At 38.6% G+C, this 23,427-nt stretch overlaps 1 protein-coding gene across 3 annotated transcripts in view; it reads left to right on the plus strand.

Moving 5' to 3' along the window:
* The window catches only part of LOC131664129 (exocyst complex component 8), a 315,864-nt gene that overhangs the window by 183,572 nt on the left and 108,865 nt on the right, over positions 1 to 23,427 (plus strand). For all 3 annotated transcript variants that reach the window (XM_058935031.1, XM_058935013.1, XM_058935022.1), the window contains 2 exons: positions 6,589 to 7,095; positions 7,159 to 7,289. In XM_058935031.1, coding sequence (XP_058791014.1) covers positions 6,589 to 7,095; positions 7,159 to 7,289 — 638 coding nt within the window. The remainder of the gene's footprint in view (positions 1 to 6,588; positions 7,096 to 7,158; positions 7,290 to 23,427) is intronic.

The raw sequence follows: 23,427 nt of genomic DNA on the forward strand, positions 1-23,427 counted from the left end.
TCTCTCTCTCTCTCTCTCTCGCTCTCTCGCTCTCTCTCTCTCTCTCTCTCTCTCTCTCTCGGTGAGTAGCGACACACTGGTCTTTGAGGCTCTCTTCCTTAATAATCATTTTCTCAATTTTGCCACTTCCTCGAGCGGCATATTTTTGCAGGCTAGTTCGTCCAGCTGGCCACTGCACTTCCTGCTAAAAATTCTTGGCTCTCAGTCAATTTTTTGGCCAGTGAATGAATAAACCGCCTGCCTGGTTACAACATAACCTTCATCAATTCTCCAATTTTGACGAGTTTTGATCTATACACTTCTGCATACAACACAAACAACAACACAGCCTCCACTCCAGGACCGCTACACTCTACACACTACACACTACACATCTCACCGAATGCAACACTTCCAACATTTTTGCTGCTAAGTACCAGTGTCAACTATTTTTACCGTTATCCACATATTTGAATCTTCTCGGAGAGACTCCTCATAGCCGGTGCTATTTCTTCGCCGCATCACTTCTCTTCACTTAATTTGTTCTTGCGCTCAGTCATCGCGATGGCTGTTTTAATTTTAAGCTTATTTTAATTTATATTTATTTTACAACATCTTGTTTTGTTTTATTTAGTTTAATACTGTTGTATTTTCATCTAGCGCAATCTACACGCTAGACAATTTTATTTTTAATCTTAATTTTAATTTTATTCTATCGACTGTGTCAAATCGCATTTACTTTCTTGCTTTTTCACGTAATTTGTAATGTAATTTTTCTGCGTTCGCGTCATCAATCATTTTCTCTCATTTCATTCTTGCGTCTAAGTTACTCATTTATTTTTGCGTTTCAATCATCTCTAGGTTAATTTGCGAATTCCCTTACCGTCTCTTGTAAATGGCATCATTTTACTCCCGTGTCTCCCGCCAATTTTGATCCTTAACTAACTGAGTTGGTGCCACTGAGGCGCCAATTTTCAAATCTTTTAAATCCAGACTTTTCACAACTACCGTTTATGACTGGTCAGTGACTCAAATTTTCGCGCGAAATTCAAACTGCTTAATTTGTCGTGTCGATCGGTCCTTTAAATTATCTCACTTGTTACAGTTTCTTGCATAGTTTTGAGATCCGGAGAGAAGATATGGGAAACTTTTTGACACAATCTATGAATTTTTATTTTTTGTTTTAACTAGTTTTAAATTTTCAAACCTTTCACTTTTAACAAATGGTCTTGTCTTCATGCGCCGAGTGTGGTGAAGCGCTGAGTGATCTGGGTGCTAATATCTTGCGGTGCGAGTCCTGTGTCAGATCTTTCCATCGTCACTGTTTCCATTTAACCTCAAATCCTGAACTTGCGACCTTACTTGTCGTGCCTGCTCTTTTCAGTCCGCGGTTTTAGCCAACTCTCGTCAGTCCGGTGGCGTTTTTTTGGAATCCCCTTCTTCTACCCAATTTGACTCTGCTTCTGCTGGTACTTTGCCTTTTATCGAAACCTCAGGCCGTAAGAGACAGGCATCTCCTTACGAGCTTTTCCCATCGAAGACGTCGAGAGTGGAATCCCGGAGTGACTTCCGTAGTGCTGATCGATCGGCCGTCCTTCCCACTGTTTCTCCCTCCAGTGAGGACCAAACCCACTTGCTAGATAGTATGGCATCTACCACGGGCGACAAACCACCAGCATGGTTTTCTGGCTTCGTGAATAATGAATTCACTGAATTTCGGGACGAGATCAGAGCCACCCAGACCTCCATTCTGACTAAAGTCAATCGTGTTGCCGACGAGGTGAAGAGCCTCAGTCCGTGGTGGGTCTCAAGGATCGTTCCGAGCTCCTTATTATGGGCCTACCGCAGGGGTTCCAGGGTTCGCTGAAGGATGCCGCCGGGATGCTTTTTGAGGCGATTGGCTGTCCAAACGCTGGTGGTCGCATAGTGGCCACCAGAAGATGGACTGCCACTCGCTCTCGTCCAAATCCGACCGTTACTACGTCCACTTTCGTCGTGCGTATCGACTCAACGGTGGTGCGTGATGTCATACTGGAGCTCTCGGGCAATCTAGCTGGGAAGACGGCGAGGGACATTTTTAAGTGCGGTCACGGAAATCCCGTCTTCATCCGCCAGCTGTTACCGCAGCCCATCCACAATCTCTTTGTAAAGGTACTCGCGCGCAGTCGTGAGCTGGGTTTCGCGCGCCCTTTCGTCTCGGGGATGGTCGTCCATATGCGGGAGAACACACGTTCCACCCCTATCCCAATCACGTCGGAGAGTGACCTTGACACCTGCGCGCCTGTGCCTCCTGGTCAGCCTCCTGCCCAGGCCGCTCCGCGCTCTGGTGCCATGTCAGTGGCTGCCACTCCGATCGGCACTCGCAGACATGCTCCACTCAACCTTAACTTCGCGCCCCAGGTTGTCAAATCGCGACCTACTGCCTTCATCCCAAAAAATCCGGCTCCGCAACTTAGCAAGACAGACGGTTGTTTCAGCCCGACAGTGTCTGTCGTTCCGGCCCAGCTATCTCAAGCCATCCCAACTTCATCTCCTCCAGTTTCTGGTCCATGATGCCAACTAATCCGGGACCATACCCCGCCCTCTGCTTCCTTCGTTGTCGGCCACATCAATATAAACAGACTTAATTCCCCCCGTCACTTTGCTCTTCTCGAAGCACAAGCCATTTCTACACATTTTGATGTCATAACCATTACCGAAACTTTCCTCTCACCTGATATCTCTGACTCACACCTCTCTCTGCCCGATTTCAATTTTTTCAGGCTTGACCGAATTGGAAAGCAGGGTGGCGGTGTTGGTCTGTACGTCAGATCTCACTTTAAATTCAGTTTCCTAGCTACTTCAGATTCAGTTTTCGATAACACGCCTGAATTCATCCTGGGTGAAATCAAGTCCGACAACACCAAGCTTTTGATGGCGGTGGTTTACAGACGTCTCTCTGCTTGCTCTCCCACACACTTTTTCAACTGCTTGGCCACTTACCTCCCTCTGTACGGAAATGTCATCATTACCGGTGATTTTAACGCAGACCTAGGTTCCAGCTCTCTGCCAGATGCTCGAGCTTTGAGATCTCTCGTTGACCTGCACAACCTCCACTTCGTATCCACTGCTCCCACTCATCACTGTCTTGATACAAATCCCCCTTCCCACACTACTCTTGACCTCTTCATAGTGAAAGACCTAAATGCTATCCAGACATTTGGAAAGTCTGATACTCCTTTTATTGCTGATCATGATTTCATCTCGCTCACCTATCGTTTCGCTACTAACAATCATATCACCAGAGTCATTAGGTCCCGCAGTTTGAATCGGGTGGACGAAGCGGCCTTAAATGGGACCCCCAGGGGCCTTCTCTCGAATCTGGTCGACATTTTTTCAACACGACTGCAGCACTCTTTCGACCCGTCGATCGAAGCCGACGTGCATCCCCTTGACAACTTTGTGCACTCTCTCACTGAAGTCCTCATAAAATCCTTTGACGAGGTAGCCCCTCTTAGGTGCATCAAGTTGTCTTCTAGGCGTAAACCCTGGGTGACTTCGAGCATTCTTGCGCTTATGAAAAAGCGTGACGCTGCCTATAAACTGGCATCCTCCACCTGCTCGGGCAGTGACGTCGCTGGGTATCGAAGACTACGCAACGATGTCTCAAATGCCCTCGACTCTGCAAAAAATTCCTGCATTTCAGGCAGACTGTCTTCCGCAGCCACCAGCAAGGCCAGATGGAGAGAGTTACGAAACTTGGGAGTCACAAGGCGCGCTCTTCCATCCCCGTTTCAATTTTTTTCTCCAGCCGTACTAAACACCCACTTTGCCAACATAGTCAACTCGTCCCCTCCATTGACACGTGACTTTTTGGACGCCCTTTTAGCGAGTCCCCCAAACGCTCCTCACGTCCACTCCCCATTCAATTTTCGTGAGGTTACTTGCCAGGAGGTCATGGATGCACTAAACTCGTCCACATCCAGAACATTCGGTCCTGATGGTTTGTCTGTCAAGATGCTTAAATTCGTCTCCTCTTCTTGTCTCTCATCTCTCACGCATCTTGTGAACAAATCATTACTGTGCGGCGTCTTCCCTACCTCCTGGAAACGGTCTCTCATCACCCCTCTTGCCAAAGTACCTTCGCCCGCTCTTTTATCGGACATCAGACCGATAGCAAGGTTATCTGAGGTATCAAAGGTGCTTGAGAGGCTCGTTTATTTACAACTCTCGTCTTACCTGGACCGCCACAAGCTGCGTGATCCACGGCAGGCGGGTTTCGTGCGGTTTCACAGCACCCAGACAGCTCTCCTGGGTGTCCTGGATGACGTCCGCAGGGCTATTGAGGAGCGTAAAATTACAATCCTCGTCCTGCTGGATTTCTCCAGGGCTTTCGACGTTATCCCCCATGGTCGTCTGATGGTCAAGCTCAGGGACCTATGCCTGTCTGACACTGTCCTGGGATGGTTTTTTAGCTATCTGACTGACAGGTTTCAGGCTGTTATGGGGGAGGATGGTAGGGTGTCGGATTGGCTCAGGGTCGCTACTGGAGTACCGCAGGGTAGTATTCTGGGACCATTGCTATTTGCAATCTTTATCTCGGACCTGCCCTCTGTTCTCTCCTTCATGAACTATATGCTATATGCCGACGACACGCAGGTCTATCTTCTCTGTCATCCTAGCAGCCTTACGGAGGCTTTGGGGAGGGTGCAGCTTGATGTGCAGGCTATAGCGGATTGGGCACTAGGAAACGGTATCTCCCTGAACCTCACCAAGACCAAGGTCATGATACTGGGCAGTGAACAGTACGTTAGGGCTATTAACTTGAATGACATCGTGAAGATCACCATCAACGAGGTTCCACTCGACTATGTTACCAATGCTCGTAATCTGGGCGTGACACTTACTCCCACGTTAAAATGGTCCGAACATGTGAGAAGCGTGACGAGGAGGGCATACGGCTGTCTGGCTTCACTTCGTTTCCACAGGAAATCTCTCTCGACTACCCTCAGAAAAGTTCTTGTCGAGCAACTCGTTTTCCCACATTTCGATTACCTCTCAGTGGTTTGTATTCAGCTTGATGGAGAGCGCTCGTCTAAGCTTCAAGTTGCACAAAACGCCTGCGTACGCTTCGTAATAGGATGGATCCCTTTTATACCTTCTCTATCCTTAAATAGCCACATCACGCACCATAGACTAGCCCTGGGCTGGCTATCCCTCACCCCAAATAGGTATAGAGCCCTTGCCGTTCTGGCCTACTCTGTTGTGTCCAGAAAATCGCCGCATTACCTGGCTAAAAACCTGTCTGTCCTGCTCGATGGTGTCATTATCCGGCGCTCGGGTCGCCACCCGCCGTCGGCGTTTGAATACAAGGCCCCTCGAACTGAGGCATGGAACCATTCCTTTGCTATCCTTGCTCAGAGAATACTCAACTCACTGAGCGTGACCCTGTTCTCCACCGATCGGATCCCTAACTTCAGGGATTGGACCCGTGATCTATTCTTAAACTACGAGGCTAGAGCATGGATTGAGAGGGCGACTCGCGAGCAGTTAATGCCGGTACCGGCACTGTTCGATTATACTCGCACACCAAACAGGGTCAATCCAGCCGCGTTCTCCCAAAATTATCCATCGTCCCACACTTACCCCTCTATCGACCTATGGTTCATGAAATAGCTAATTGAATGGTTATTTTCTAGCCGAACGCACGTCGATCCACCTATATACCTTTCCTCTTTTCAGACCTTCCTTCTGTAAAACAGGTGCCATTCGCGTCTTTACTACTCTTGCTATTTTTATTATTTTTTACTACTTTTAGTATTTTGTTGTTGTTACTATTTTTATTGTTTTCTATTACCTTTATTGTCTTTATTATCTTAGTATTATTTTTCATCTTTTATTATTGTTAACTTTGTCGTTTTATCTGATAACTCATTTATATTGTTCTTTATATATTTTATTTTACTATATTTCCATATTTAATTCTATTTTTATTTTTACATATATACTCTTAGTGTTTACTGTTAATGCCATTGGAAACTCGCTGCTCACCGTATATACTACTCACACAGTTTCACGTAATTCATTTCCTTCAAATAGTCAAATGCGTCACTTTTCATCCTTGCATCTCCTCTTTTGTCATGTTTAAATTTTGTTATTATTTTGTTATGTACATTTTCCAAACTGCCAGACGGGGTTCCACCTCATTGGCGCAATAAACGAACTAATCTAATCTAATCTAATCTCTCTCTCTCTCTCTCTTTCCCTCTCGCTTACTCTTCCTCCTACTTGGTTGCTCGCGTTGCACAACTAACTTGACTCAATGCGATGCGACATTAACCTTTATAAAAACTATAATTTTATTTTATAATTTTATAAAAACCAATTGTTTAAGCGTGATATTTATTTTGTTTTAATTTATAATTAAACATACTGGTATAAATATTAAACTATTGTGAGTATAAAAATTTTTTTTTAATATTTCTCCTCATTAAATGTTAAGCGTCTATCTATAGCAAGTAATTAAGTTTATTAATGCAAATCATTATTTGCAAAAGCACTTCATAACATCAATATTTACAGGATTTTTAATTTTATTAATAATTTACCTATATAAATTTTTGTTTCCAGAGAATAGAATAGAAGCTGAGCACTGCCACTTTCTTCCGGAATGGATATTAGAAGTTACAGAAGATTTAGATTCTTGCATAGCTCAACGTCATTTCGATGATGCTTTTAATTTACTAGACCGAACAAAAACTTATATACAGAATATGCAAACTACTCAAAATTTTTGTAATCTTAAAGCAAAAATTCATGGAAGATCTAATTCTCTTATTAATGTTTTGAGAAAAGAATTAGAAATGAGCGCTGAAGCTAAATCTCTTCAAGGAGGAGGACTGAGAAGCGCCAGAAGAGCTGTTAAATTACTTATTCGTCTTAATCACAGTGCGCAAGCATGTCAGCTTTATCTAAGATTATGCAGTGCGGTATTGAAGGCTAGGCTAAGGCGCGTAAAGAGAGAAGGATCGATTCTACCGTACATAAAACAAATGAGTGCTATAGTCTTCAGTAATATTTCTGAAATGTCACAAAAATTCTTGAAAATATTTTTTCCGCATACAACTTGTACCTCAGGTAAATTATGTGACTTAAAAATCCAAGCAAAATACCTTTCTACTTATTTACTATAACTTGCAGCTTTTATTGTATGGTGCAGCCATGAGCTTAGATTATTCACTTCTCATGTAATTAAACAAATGTTTATTCCTCAAGTACCATTAACCACTTTGGCTGAATGCATTATGATTCTACGTGATCATTGTGAACAGGTTTGTTATTATTATATACAATTATAATCTTGTACAATGTAACAACAGAAGAGTATATGCAGTATTTGATCGACACCTTGCCTCTTGTATAACTTGCCTTTCGCAGGCAAATCTATATTCGAGCTTTTTTATTTAGAATAGAAAAATATATTGAATTGTTTAACAGAAGAAATGATTACACTGAATTCCCGACTTTCAAGTGACTTGACCAGCAATACCGAAAAATTCATGCATACGACCGTCATGGTGACTCGCGCAACAAATTGAGCGAAGTACCACCATGCACCGTCAATCTCTTTCTTTCTCTTTCGCTCTTTCTCCCTTACTGGTAAACGTCCAAATAACATATTATTTAGCTCTCTCTTCAAATATTTTGGATTATAATTTTATTTTTTCACTCTATGTCGAGTAAATTGTTGCAGTCTTTCCGACGGCTCGCTGAAATTTGTGCTTTTTGCACATTTTTTGTTAAGTTTAGCGGTCTAGAGTTACCTTCATTTCCACGGACGTGATACTATATCTCATCAACGTTTAAGGCGAGCCCAAGTAAAATTTCAGCCTGATGATAATTTATTGATGCGGAAGTGATTGATTTGGTTTTATACGTAAAATGTGTATTCTAGTTATGTGCAGTCTGAAAAATTCTAACAGATTTTTTTTTCATGTTTTTCAAAAAAAAAATTTTTCAAAAAAAATTGCAGCTTAAGGTACTAGTACTTATTAGAATTTTGAAAAGATCGATTTTTTTTCACGGATTTCGATTCGTTAGAACTTCAAAAATAATTCCCTAAAATGTTATATGAAAATTCGAAGCCAAAAATGAGATATATCAACTTTAGTGAACGCGCGCTCTCGGCTCGCTGCAGGTGGTTTACGCAGCTATCGGTTGCAAGGCTTTAAAATATTTTCCTCTCTCCAAAATACCGGTTATATGTTTACATCCATATTGTTTACTTTCTTATGGGTTTTAAGTTCTTTTGTATCGTTACTTTTATATGATTAAGGTATTGCCGATTAACTGATAGTAAGCTATAAAAATCGTTTTTTTTTAATATGTTCTTAATAAGCTTTAAACGCGTTTTTCTTGAAATCACTTTTTTTCAACTGGCGCACAGGTAATCTCCGAATCTACTCACTCAATTTAAATAAATCTCAAAGCATTTTGTTTGTTTAAGCTTTCTTTACAAGAAGTGACCACAATTTGATTAAAAAATTGAAAAAAAGATTTTAGCGTCAAAAAGATATCGGAGAAAAGGTCGATTTTTGAACTTTCTGTTTGAACGTTCGCCATTTTTTTTAATTTTTCAAATTTTCTGGTTAATTCTTGTGTAAGACGACTTCCTTTTCAAAACCTATTTGGATTTTTTGTTTCAGACTTGTCGTTCCAAAGATTAACTGTCCGCCATGGAGCACGTTCCTTTGAAGGGTCGATTTTGAAAGAAGAATTCAAATTTATTGAAAACACTTTGCACATAGATTCTTCAGTGCACTGCGCAATTGTTCGTAGTGTCCACATACGACAACGCGGCCGAGTGGTAATTAAGTCGGCAATAAAAATGGAACTAGTCCCGCGATATTTAATATTTCGGACTGAAAATTGTTTTACAGGTTCTTTGAATGATTCTGAACAATATGACGTATTGTTCATTTCTAGCTAGTAAACGTTAAGAATTAAAAATTTGAAACCAAAATTTTTTTTTGACAAACACGGAATAAAGTTTTTAGATTTTTTGGACTGTACCATTGAATTTCTCGTTAAATTTTACATATAAAACCATATCAATCACCTCCGCATCAATAAATTATCACTATATTACAATTTCACTTGAGGCTCCCCTTAATCTCTTCATCTTCTAACAACATTAACACTGCCAGGCTTGCTACTAATAGTAAGATCGAGTCATATCAAGTATGAGAATAATAATACAGGACTACAAAATGCAACTTAAATATAACAAAAAACGACTCACATATTCCCATGAATTTTGGCACGCTGAAACCCGAATCTGACCTCCGTTTGTCTTCAATGCATATTGCTATTTTGTCCCCGTCATCTCAGTTTCAAGTTGACTTGAAGGTGGTACAAAACGTTCAAATAAAAAATAGCACTTAGCATATCCCCTTCTATTTTTGTGTGCTAAAACCAAATCTAACCTTTGCTTGACTTTATTCAGGTTCAAGGTCATCTGAAAGTCATTACCGTTATTTGTGCTGAACATTTCATCGCGGTTACGGGTTATAATAGTTTAGTTTATTTATTTACAACTTATATGTTACATTTGGTTTACATTTCTTATATTGCTATTTGTGTCTCGTATCTAGTTTGTATAGTTGATTATGTATGTGTTTTGTGTGTGTGTGTGTGAGTGCGCGCGTGCGCGTGTGTGTGCGTGTGTTGTATAAATATGTGTATTTGTAGGTGTGTCTGCAACTCTTATGTCCCTGTCTTCTGCGCCTGTCTGTTCCTCTTTTCTTCTCATTTTTCTTCTGATTAATCTTCTCTTCCTCTTTCTCTCTCCAAGATCTGCCTTCCTTTTTATTATTCCTTATGTTTTATCTTTTCCGCTCTTCTGTTTTATTTTTTTTTTCTCTTTCTTGCATATTTTCTTTTCAGCTTTTCATTTATTACTTTCTTTTGCCTTTTCACCTTTGCCTTTCCTTTGCTTTTGCTCTCCTTCTTGCTAATCATTTCATCTATCTTTCTCCTTATTAAGGCTTTGACACCTTTTTCTTGTATCCTATTGCTCCCTCTGCCTTACCTTTCCTCAACCTCACTTATTTTTCCTTAGTATCTTATGCTTTGTCTTCTAGTTTACCTTTTTCTTTCTCTTCTTCGATTCTTCTTCTTTTCCATTTTGCTCCATCCTCCAATACCTGCTTCCTTTCGTTTGTGTAGTTGCTGTTACTTGTGTCTTGTGTGTGTGTGCATGTGTATGTTTATGTTTGCGCGTATATTCGTTTTTTGTGTGTATGTGTGTGTATGTATGTGTGTGTAGATGTGTCTGCGAGTATTGCTTCTCTGTCTTCTGTTTCCGTCTCTCCTTAGGGTCTTGCAGCTTCGTCTTCTTGCTTTTCTTTTTCTTTCTTCTCTTCGTTTCTTCTTCTTTCCCATTTTATCTCCATCATCCACGCTATCTTTTCTTTGCTTCCTATTATTATTTTTTCCCATTCTTCCCCTTCCTTTCTGCTTTTTTCACAATTTTCTACCATGTGCTTCCAATTTTCTTCCCCTTTTATACACATTCTGTATCTCTTATTTTCTTCTTTTTCCCAATACCTGCTTCCTCTCGTTTCATTACCGAACCTAAACCTTTCTCTTATTTGCAGGCCTTTTATTCTTCCCTCCTTGAATTTCCTTTAACCTATACCTTTTCATTTCTTCTTTCAGCTCTTTCCACTCGTTTATGTAATTTGATTTTTCTAGTTTTTCTTCTAGTTCTTTTTCATCTTTCTCATCTCTTATTTCTTACCAAAACTCTTCCCTCATTTCATCTCCCTTTTCCCTCTCTCTGTATATTTTACTTTTTTCCAGCCTTTCCTCTCTCTCCTCCTTCTTACCCTTTTTATCTTTTTCATTTCTTTCCCTTTTCTTTAATTGTCTCCATGCTTCTTTTTTTATTAAGCCATCTCTTTCTTCTCTTATTTTGTTTTCATACTTCATTGCTCTTTCTAATGCTGTTTCTTTCATTTCTTGTCTTCCTGTTTCCCATCGTATTAGATAACTTGGCGTGTTTCTATCTAATCCTAATACCCACTTTATGTATTTTAGTTGTAGTCTCTCTATTTCCTCATATCTCTTCCATCCCGACATTTCTGCTCCAGACATAATCACGCTTTTCACCAGAGCATCGAACAGGTTCATCCTTAGCTCCCAGTTTTCTCTAAATAGCTGGTCTCCTAGCCCCCATAGCCTTCCGAGTCCCATATTTATTTTCCCTTCTACCTTCTTTATCTGCTTTTTATTTCCGTTATTTCTGCTTATCACATATCCCAAGTAGTTGTACTCTTTCACCATCTCTATCTTCTCTTCCTCCTCCTCTCCTACATTTCATCATCTTTGATTTTCCTACATTTAACTCTAATCCCCTTTCTTCCAGGTATCTTTTTAATTTTTTCAGCATTGCTTTCATTCCACTTTCACTCTTTGCCATCATCACTATATCATCTGCATATCCTAATGTCCATATTTTCTTCTTTCCTATCACTACCCCTCCCTCTTGCACCTGCTTTATCTTCACTTCCAGGTCGGCGAAGGCAAGATTAAATAGCGTGGTGCTCAAAGGGCATCCTTGCCTTACGCCTTTGTAAGTCTCAAACTCCCCAATTATTTCTCCTCCAACTTTTACCTTACTCCCTGTTTTCTTATATATTTCTTCTATTCTTTTCCTAATTTTTTTATTTATCCCTTTCTCTTTCATTGTTTCCCATATTTTCTTCCTCTTTATTTTATCAAAAGCGGCCTTCATGTCTGCAAAGAATACGAACAGTTTTCCTCCTTTTTCCCTTATTTCCTTCCCTATTATTGTTATTAATATATATATTGCGTCCATTGTTCCTCTTTTCTTCCTAAATCCCATCTGCGTATCGCTTAGCGTTTCTTTAGCTTCTAGTTCTCTTTCCAGCTTTTTCCTCAGTATTTTCGCATATATTTTATATCCTGTATCCATCAGCGTTATTCCTCTATAGTTTCCTACTTCTTCTTTCCTCCCTTTTTTATATATTGGTACTATTATTCCCTTTCTTCATTCTTCCGGATATCCTTCTCCGTTTAAGCATTTTGTCATGTCTTTTATCAAGCCTTCCGTGCCTTCCACCCACACTTCATTTGCTATACCATCTTCTCTTGTCGCCTTTTTCTTTTTCATTTTTCTTATTACCTCTTTTACTTCTCTTTCTTTGATTTCTTCACCTTCCTCTCCTTCGCTGTCTTCGGTTTCTTACCCTTTGCTTTCTTCCTTTTCTTTTTCTCCCAATTGTTCCTTGAAGTGCTTTATCCATTCTTCTTTTCCTATATTTTCATCTAATCCAATTCTTTTCTTCCTATTGCCATTCACTTTATCCCAGAATTTTCTTCTCATCTTATCTTTTCTTATTTCTTCTGCCACTCTTTTCCCCTCATCTTCTTTTACTTTTCTTATTTCCTCTCTGTATTCTCTCTTTACTTCTAAATATTTGCTTCTGTCTCCTTCCCCTTTTCTTACCTTATTTAACTCTGCCATCACCCTATCCCTTTTTGCCTTACATTCTTTTCTCCACCAGCTTTTTTTTTATCCTTTTTTTCCTTATCTTCTTTTTTACAACTGCGTACACTCTATTTTTTATATCTTTCCATTTTTCTGTTCCCTCTATTGCGTCTATCCATCTCTGATACTCCCTTATACCTTCTTCGCTCCAGTCGTCTATCATTCTTTCTTCCTCTTCTTTTCTTTCTTCCGCTATTTTGTCTCCCAATTCCACCTCTATTGGTAAGTAGTCCGACTTTACCCTCTCCTTTATTTAAACCCTTTTTATCGCCTCATCACCTTCCTCGTTACCTACTACATAGTCTATCGTTGACATTCCTCTCGCTCCTATATATGTTATTTCTCCCTCTTCATCTCCTTCTTTTCTCCCATTCGTTATCACTAAGCCCATTTCTCCTAGCCATTTTATCATTTCTTCTCCCTCTGCGTTTAACACTTTATCCTTGGCCTTTATTTCTTCTAGGTTTTCTTCTGTCTCCCATTCTCTTCCTTCGTTTCCTGTTCTTGCGTTGAAGTCTCCTCCTATAATTATTGTTTTTCCTCTGTTCTCCTCTATCTCTTCGCTTAGGTATTCATAGTTTTCCTTCCTCTCATGTTGCATATACACCGATGCTATCATGTATTCCCTCCCTCCGAACTTTATTTCTCCTACTATTTGCTCACTTGTCCTTTCTTTCTTCCATTCAACCTTACTCATCCCTTTCCTCTCTCTTACTGCCATGATTCCTCCCCCTATTTCTATCCCCTTCTTCCTTCCCTTCTTGAGTCCCTCCACTCTATGCTGTACCCTTTCAGTTGCTTCTCAACACCAGTTCTTGCCCCTTGCCTCTTCACCCATGTTTCCGTTAGCCCTATTATGTCAAATTCCCTAACATATTCCCAGTTGTCTTCCTCCATGCTCCTCACCCCCGCCACGTTCCAGAATAGTATTTTTACTGCCTTTCTCCCCTCTCTCTTCTTTCTCTCCTCTCTCTCTCTCTTTTATCCCTATTGTTTTCGAAACCCTTCCACCCCCTTTCTTACTATTTTTCCCTCACTCTCGCTCCACCACCATTCTTCTTCCTCTGACTTCACCCCGTTATGCCACATCTTTACCTCTTTACCTTTACTTTTTATTTCTTTCGCTTTCCTTCTTACTTCCTCTCTTATCCTTCTCTGCTTCCACGTCCAGTCCTGATCTATGTATATCTTTTTCTGTGCCAGATTCTTTTTCTTCTTCATAATTCCTTCTTTTTGTTCCCATGAAGCGCATCTAATTTGCCACATGTTTTTTCTTCTTTCTCTCCGATCATCCCTCTCCACTGTTCCTCCTATTCTTCTCAGATTCACTATCTCTCCTTTCATTTCTAATACCTCCCTTAACCAGACCTCTGCCTCTCTCTTCTTTTCCCATCTTAACTCACCCTCTAAGTCTGTCACTATTATATTGTTTATCCTACTTTCTCTATCCATTTTACCTCTCATATGCTCTAATTCTTCCTTATTGCCTACTTCTGTTCCTCTTTGCCTCTTGTTTCCTCCTTCTATGTTTTCTTTTAGTTTCACGCACTCCTCTTCCAACTGGTCCATCCTCTCTCCCCATTTTTCCTGCAGTTTCTTTTCTCTACGTTCTGCTTTTTCCTTTTCTTCTTTCGTCTCTTTCTTTCTTTCTTCTCTCTCTCTCTCTTGTTCTTTCCTAACTTTTCCTATTTTCTTCTCCCATCTTTCTTCTCTTCTTTTCCCCTCTGCCACCATTCTTTCCATTTTTCCCATTATTTCTCTAAACATTTCTGTCCATTCTTTTCTTTTCTTCTCCCATACCTCTCTTAATTCTCTTATATCTGTCCGTATCTTTTCCATTATATCTTCTGCACCACTACTTTTTCCCACTTCTCTTATCGTGTTATCCAATCCTTCTCCCCCCTCCCCATCCATCTCGGTTCCCTCTCTCTCATTCTTGCATCTCTTTGCCTCTCTCATTTCTCCTCTATTATTCTCCCTCAGCCCCTCCCCGCTATCTCTCCCCCTCACCACCTTTACTCTTTTCTTCTTTTCCTCCTCTGGGCCTTTCTTATCCAACCTTCCACCTTTATCTCTTAATTTTTCTGTTGTCACAAATCTTTCCATCCTATCCCGTACGCCTTAATTCGACTCTCTATATCTACCCGTGATCCCACCTTTATTCCCTGTCTTACCTTTTCTGTCTCTGCCTTTACTTCTTACCGCCCCTCCTCTCTGCCTGCCTTTCCCGCTTTCTGATTTTCTCTCTTAAACTCAACTTTTATTTTTTTTCTTCATTCCTCTCTCTCTGCTTTTTCCTGCTCTTCTCAAGGCCTCTCTCTCTTTTCTCCACTCCTCCTCCGCCTCCACGTTCTTTTCACCTCTATTTCTCTCCTCAAACACCTTTCCTCTTTAACTTTCTCACCAAAACTCGCGCTCACATCCAAGACACGTCCACACTCCCCTCGAGTGAAATCTAACCCGGGTTATAATAGAATAGGTTGTTTGTTTATTAATAAGTGCTCATTTGAAAAAGAGTAATATGCATAAAAAGATACTTAAAAAGTAAATGTTTATTATAAAATAATTCTATACATACAGGGTGATCCAAAAGTTCTAAAACGGCGGAATAACTTAGCAGGACTATATTTTAGTAAAAAATGTTTCGGACAAAAGTTATAGGATTTTTCTATAGCTACTTAACGGTGATCTTGACCATGACCTTTAAGATCATTTAGAAGTCAACTTACTTTTTGGCATGAGATTCCATAGCTTTTATCTATGAAATGAAAAATTTAGAATTTCAGATATGAAAAATCTTCTATAATTATGGTTTTATGTTCAGTGGTTAAAATTTTTTTTTTAATTTTATTTTTTTCTATTTAAAAAAGACAAATTTTAATTTTACAGCCTTGTTACGTCTCACTTTTCGTGAGGTGAAGATTTCTAATCCTTTTTGGGCTGTGATTTCTCACTTTACCCGGGTAAGGAAAGATTGATGTTGGCTAAAATACAGAAAAATTTGATGCACACGGCGTGGGTGCTTTTCTGATTCCTGAATCTAAATCGATTATTCTAGCGTCAATCTTTTCGGAAGGCACAGAGAATTATCAACTATAGATTCCACTCAGACCTATAAAGATCCTAATGATCCAAGTTCTGAGCGTTAAACTATTGTATCAACTCTATCCAACTCGTTTTTCAACGAGAGGACCGAGCGATACGGAATTGGGAAAAATGGATTGTGAAAGGTGAAGAAATAAAAAATTAGTATTAGAAATAAAACTTACTTTTATAAATTTTTTTACTTTGTAGAGTCCTTTAAAACGATCAATGGAAACTTTGATGATTTTCGAAATAGAATCCTTGGGCTTCTTGAGAGAGAGTGTATCCTTTGAGCGTGGCACTTCTTGCTGCGGGTGGTGTAGCAGCAGTGGCGAACAGTTCGCGCCTTACTTAGCACATTCCCTCGTGATGCGCTCTCTTTCAAAATAAGGCCGCAAGGGGCTCTGAAGGATTTGGGCATGAAAACTTCAAAACTGATTGGTGGAAATTTTCCCGCATTAGGAGAACGTACAGTTTCTTTAAGACAGATGGAGTTGCTCATGCCAAATCGCGTATAAAAGTACCCCTTTCTTACCGTGCAAGGACTTAACATACTTATTATTTAATTATTATCTATTATTCGTTACTAAATATATATAAATAACAATCTGAGAGTTACATTTAATTCTCAAATGTTATTTATTCACATCTTTAAACTTAAATGAAACGTAGCTTAAATGATAAATCGTACGACTTAATTTATCTAACTGCACAAACTATTCAATAGAATAAAATAATTTTTTAACTTTTGATGACTAAGCTAAACGGAAAAATGAAAACTCAGTGGAAAACGCATGAGAGGAGCTTTCTCTTTTTTTTTCTACATTCCGCATAGGGTTTGGGCGTCGGCAGCCCATGCTGTTAATACAAGGACATCTTAAGCATATAGACGCACATAACAAAGTCGTAAAATTTCTTATACCTATTTTCTAATCGCAAAATATTTGGTCAGCTTGTCTTCTCTTGGAATTTGTAGAAACCTTGAGAAGAGAAACTTTCCAACGTATTTTCGTTTCTCGAAATTGTGCAGTTTGAACCATTGAATTCGTAATAGAAAAAAAATAATTAAAAAAAATAGTACTATTAATTATCCGACGTTACAGCCTCTTATATAATTTTTTGCTACTTACTTTTTAACATAGCTTAAAACTTTTTTTATTTAATAAGATTTAGTAATATTTCGTAATTCATAATTATGTTAGCATTAAATGAATTTTTTTTAATGAAAAAATAATAAATTTGTTTTTCTGTGTAAAAATTCTTTGAATTTTACGATAAATATTCATTTTGCTATATTATTATATGCTGTATTATTGCAATTTTTTTAGGAGCTTTTGTTTTTTATATTTTTGTTATTCACTATTGTTTTTTTGTTTAATTTACTAAAATTTATAACTAGAATTTATAAAACTGCAATGGCTCTGTCGAATGAACGAGAGCGAATAATTACTCTTATGATACGGGGCAGGGGTAATAATGAAAGATCATTTAAAAATATTGCAAATTTATTTAACCAATTATTCACAGTAGGTCAAGTCCCAGTATCAAAATGAACTTTCTGTAGAATGATACAACGATCTAATGAAACTGGAAATGTAAAAGACTTTCCTAGATCGGGTTGTCCAGTAACAGGGCACATTGAAGAAAACCAATTAAATGTCGTAATATATATTACGGAAGATCTTCATTAAAAAATTACAACAGCAACACAACTTATCTTATGGTTCGATACAACGATTTAGAATAAAAAATGAAGTTTCATCCCAATAAAGTTAAATTAGTAAAAAAATTTAATTAAGTGAATTCAGATATGCGTTTAAAGTTTTTTGAATTGATGATGAACCAAATGGATGTTTATATGTATTATACGAATTATTTGTATCGTATCGTATTTTTGGATGAAGCTATATTCTGTCTAAATGATAGCGTTAATACGTCTTATCGGAGCAAAACCAAACCTCACTGGATGATGGATAGCTAAAGCACTCAATATCTCCCAAAGGTTAACGTTTGGATAGGTTCTTTCAACGATATAATTATTGGACCTTTCTTTATCGCGAGAAACTTTGATGGCCCACAGTATCAGGAAATGTTGAGGAACCAGATTATCCCTACTGTAAGTGTTGTTGCAGAACTTAAATTCGAACAAACTTAGTTTCAGTAAGACAGAGCGGCAGTTCATTGTACGTTACGTGTTTATAATTACTTATTTGGAAAACTTAATGAGAAATGGATAGGAAGGTTGCTGATTGAGATTGCTGAAAAATAAACAAAATTAGCATACATCTTAAGTTCTGACACAAGTGCCGGTACGCAACCTTGAACAGAGCTTATCGCTATGAAAGAGAGCAACGGTGGTCAACGGCCAATTTTTGAGCAGCCAAACCATCCGTTACAATACATCCACATATACAAGTAATTTGAGATAATTCCTTTTAGGTAGAGTGGCACCCTAAGATCTTCCAACGACTACTAATGTCTATTCACCTTGCCAAGTTGAATGCGTTGCGTATGTCCAGTGCCAAGATGACGCACATACACCTCGTGCTCCGACATTTACCAATAATGTTAGTGTCCAATTTTACAATGCGGCTTGGATAATTGACTGGCCTTTCCTGAAGCCGTATTGGTTTTGTGACAGATCCTCGTTCCGTGCTATAGTCGCTTAGAGTCTGTCGCATATTACGCTCTCCAGTAGCTTTCTTATGATATCCAGTATGCATAGTGGCTAGTACGACGAAGGTTGCTCGAGGGACTTGTTTCAGCATCAGCCTTTGCAGTTTCCATTGGGTTGGAAAATGTTTTTAACGCAACCGTGTAGCAAATGTATCCCTAATTATTTCCGGATCATTCAATACAGTTGTCTTTATAGCAATGTCCGTTATCTCATCCGATCCTGATAAAATTTTGGTCGGGTCGGTCATCCTTGGCGATATATGTAGATGACTTCATAGCCAGACAACTGCCCTACCTGAATTATCCCTTACTCAGTTCGGCTCCACGAGATCACTAATGATAACGATATCGGCCTTATCTTCTTTTATCAGCTGGAGCAGCAGGTTTTGGGCTACTGCACAGTGGTTTAGGTTGATTTGGAGCACATTAATTATTCTTGATATGTGCTCCTTCCGTCTGCTTTGTAGCTGGGCAATCTACTGTCTTATGCCTCTTGTCCACGCCTGAAACACAGACTGGAGCAGTCGACGTCGCTTTTGCAGTCCTTTGCGACATGACCACTCTCGAAGCATTGGTAGCACTTTAGTGTTGATGTGTAAGGCTGAAATCTACAATTCACCTAGTCTATTCACAGCTTCCCATTTTCAAGTAACTTTTTGGCAGCTGCTACTAGGAGTTGGATGTGTGTTACTTAGTTGCCATTGTAAAGACCTCTGATTTTGATGTTACTGCTTGCAGCCCGATGATCGCAGCCATAACTTCCGTCACTTCCTCAGGTGTGGTGGTTTCATTCATATCTTTGATCCTGAGAGTTTTTTTGTCAGTCAGCATGTGGAGATCTGCTGATTTATCAAGGGAAACCAGGATTACTTCTTCAACATTTGGGGGCTCGGTTTCTGGTTTTTCCAGTTCGAAAAGTAATCCCCCGGCTCTGCTGCGTCGTATTCGGGTGACTCTTTCCCCTATCTTCTTCATATTTGGTGCTGACTTAACCTTCCCATTCAGTACCTTGACCTTAATGGCTTCTAGACGAGGTTTTCTGCTCGTGGTTTTGGTGTTCTTATTTATATTCTTCTGCTCTTGTTTGTTGTCCTCCTTTCCTCCTTCCTTATTTTTGTCTTTACCCTTCTTTCTCATTCCTTTCCATTCAGAGGCTTCTGATTTCCCAACCTTCTTTCCACTTTTCGTTGCCCTTGTGACCTGAGTTTTTTGGTCTTTTGGCCTTCCTTTTTTTGGTGGTATCGTTGGTGATGGTGGATCTCGAGTAGTTTTCTTGTTCACCTCTATTCTGAAGATAGACGACGTTTGGATATCGCCATCTCTTACCGCCTGTCTCTCTTCGGTCAATACCCAGTTTATCGACCGTAGTTCACTGTACCAAATGTAGTAGTTCACTCTTTGAACATTTGGTCTATATTTCTGTCCGTGACTTTTAGATCACAAGAAGAACTCCACCAGAACCTCAAAACTTTTTTCCAAGCTCTTGAAGCTCTTATTAGCTTTTTGGGTTTTGATCCCCGTATCTTTCTTATTTATTTTGTTTAGGTTGCTGATTGTAGTTCCCACGAGTACTTCGGGAATTATCGATCCGCTGCGACAGAGCGCCGATTGTCGGAGTAAGACTAAGTACGAGAGAGTGTCACCAGGTGCTCCCAAGGCACTGTTTAAGACTCTCTGTTACCCCCGAGAGCAAACCAAGCTACATCTGTACGGGTCGCTTCACATCTTTAGCTTGGGAGGTCTATTACCCTGGACGGGGATCCTTTAACAAGGTGCTGTCATCCGGGCCAGATAAACCTTTGTTTTTTAACGAGGTTGTTACTCCTCCCTCTCCTTTTCTGCTTCGTAAGTAGCGGGTCCGCGGGCTTGGTACGATACCGATGAAAGAGAGCATACCTACAACATCACGAGATAAGTTCCGTAGGGTTCAGTCCTGAGACCTCTGCTTTGGAACGTAGTCTATAAAGTTAAGACAACCGCTACCAGCAGAAGTTGATATAGTGGCTTTTGCAGACGTCTTAGCACTAGTGGTCACTGTAAAAACTATAAACGAAATAGAATATCTAGGAAATAGATCGATCGAGGTAGTGTCCTGATGGCTGGAGAATCATGGATTAAAATTGGTCGCGGAAAAGATGGAGGTAGTGCTCACATCACGCACAAAAACAAGAAGGTACGTCACATTTACAGAGGAAAAGAAAAGAATGCGATCGGTGGACCAACTGAAATACCTGGCAATCATATTGGACACCCGGCTATCCTTCAAGGCCATCTCTTAAAATAGGGCAATAAAATACCGAAGTGGATGACAAATGAAGAGAAATGAGGATCCTCAACAAAGCAACAACAAACCATGGTTATTGGAAACCGACGAAGAATGGCACCAGCGTTGGGACACAACAGACAAGAGCCGTTGGACACACCGCATCATATCAGATTTCACCATCTCAAGGTAGGCCGACTGGCGCCATCTGTTGGTCAGGCCGGAGACTTATCAATCCACCCTCGTATCATCTGACATGAGACTATAAATATCTATTTAAGCATCCGGCGTCACTATCACTAATGAATTGAAATAATGACATTCTACGCAGGCGCTGCCAAGCGACAGAAGTTTATACTGATATAGGCTGCGAACTTTATACTCATTTTATGATATCTACCCTCTTCTACTCTTCTCTTCTCTTAAGTCTAATAGTCTGTTTGTGTACAATGTTTTATTCCAACCAAGTTTATTGTTTTTTTGTTTGTGATTTACAGTTATATGATATTATTTATATGATGATACGTTACTAATCAATAGTTTATTTTGTCCCATAACAAGTTTCCCTGTTATTTTTTTATTGTTTCATCACAAGTTCACATTGAATTCCATTTAGTTTGATGATTAATTATCAAAAACGGTTAAAATTATCTTATGAAATTTACTAGTGATGAATGATGCTGTTTTACTTGTCTCCAGAAATGCAAGATTATTCTATATCTCGTATGAGCTACTACAGATAAATCAAAATCATTTCATGTTCAAATAATTTTCCAATTGACAGTTATAATATTCTATGTCTATAATAATGAATTGTTTTTATTTACTGATATTTTAAGAATTTTTCGTAGAACAATATACAGTTATTCGTTTTTCAAAATAAAAGTTATACTGAAAACTATAAAATTATTATTATTATTATTATTATTATTAACCAGAGTATAGTACAAAATATTACAACAAGTAGTAATAATTATACAATTTTACATTACAAATTTGTAACCCGGCAGAGGATAAACCTGTTCGCTGGTCTGGTATTTTAAAACTACTAAACACTTAAAGAAAATTAAAAAAAAAAACAAAAAACTTAAAACTAAGAGTCGGTTTGTATAATAGATTATACTATTTCACAGATGAGGTATGGCTTAATATTGGTAGCAAGAATGCTTCCTATAAAAGTTTACTTCACCAATATCTTCGATTTTGTTCTTCTATCTCCAATATCTGATTAACATTTGTCTGGCCGTTACGATTGTCGTCATTGATACTTTCATTTTTCTTGCGTATGATATTCTTTCGTATGTATTTAGTCTAACAGGACAAGTAAGTCCTGTAGCACACGTGACTCTATAGTGAGGGAACATTTCAGTATGCTGTCTATGTGAATCACATTTACATGTTGCTGTGAATACTATGTCATCTAAGACTATCAAATCTTTATATTTAGGTTGTTGTTCAAGTGAGTACAATGAATTAGTGAAAGTTTGATATCCTCTGATACCTCTATAAAAGTATAATAATGCTTTATTGTTTCCAAGATAATTGATGTCTCCATAGGTCATTCGAATATTATTTGTTTGTAGAATCGGTTTTCCTGGTGTATTTTTTGGTTTACTTGTTTCTATTTGCATACTATTGTTGTCTGCAATTTCATCTATTTGTTTAAATACTGTTTCTATGGGTTTATATCTTACTTTATCTGTATTTGGTTCTTTGTGATCTTCTTTGTTTTCTTCTTTTATGAAATGTATATGTTTTTTACCAATTAATTGTTTGTATGTGCAGTATATAATGAATGCACATATATTAATGAAATTTATGTTGGTTGTATCTGTTTTTGTTAGAATGTAAGTTTCGTTTCTTTTTCCCTCTTTGAGTCCGTTTTTTGTTTTGGTATTAATAGTTATCCGTTGTGAGTTCCATGCTATGTTAATCACATTTGCAATTGTTTCTATTATTTTTCTGTAGTTATTTGATACTTTAATTTTTTTCATGTTATATTCAGACATTCGACGATGAGAACGATTGTGATAAAGTGTACAAGTGCCTTGTGAACACAAATATGTCTTTACATCCAAGAGAAACTTATCCTTATCCACATCCACATGGACTTCCAATGCTGAATTTAGACTATCAAAGTTCCCTTGTTGCTTTAGTTTGTAATATATTTGTTGTAAATTGTTGCAATGTATTTTGTGGTTCATTGTATTCCTGTATCTAGAATGGATGGCCTTTTATCCATTTTTTTATTTTGTCCTTTATTGTTTTTGTATTGCTATTTAAAGTTTTGAGGTGAGAAGGTAGTTGATTGAAGGTGGCTAAAGCTCTTGTATAGCTATCTTTAATGCTAATTGTTAATTTTCTTTTAAGGGGCTGTATAGTTTTTTTCCTTGTTACAGAATTTTTCTTCAGGAACATATCTTGCAGGTTGACATAGTGATACACTAGAGAATCCATGGTGAATGTTTGATCTATGTTTAGTGGATTTTTTTCATTTATAAACTTGTTTTTATTTATTATTTGTAATAGTCGTGTTTGTAGAGTTTGTATATATTTGAGTCTTCCAATGTATGCTCCACCCCATGCTATAATACCGTATGTTGTTATGCTATGGAAAAGTGCATAGTAAATCATACGTAGATTATCTGTGCTCATTATCCTAGATAATTTGTAGAAAATATAAGTTAGATATTTTAGTCTATTGTATAGCATGTTTGTATGCATGTCCCATCTCATATGGCTATCGAAATGCACTCCAAGGTACTTAGTGTTATCAACTTTTCGAATGGGTGCACCCTTTGTATTTATATGTAGATATGTTGAGTTGCTATTGCAGTTATTTCCAAATGCCATGTATACTGTTTTGTCAATG

This window comes from Phymastichus coffea, unplaced genomic scaffold, assembly GCF_024137745.1.
Source record: "Phymastichus coffea isolate CEN01 unplaced genomic scaffold, Cenicafe_Pcof_1.1 PCOF00003, whole genome shotgun sequence".
NCBI lineage: Eukaryota > Metazoa > Arthropoda > Insecta > Hymenoptera > Eulophidae > Phymastichus > Phymastichus coffea.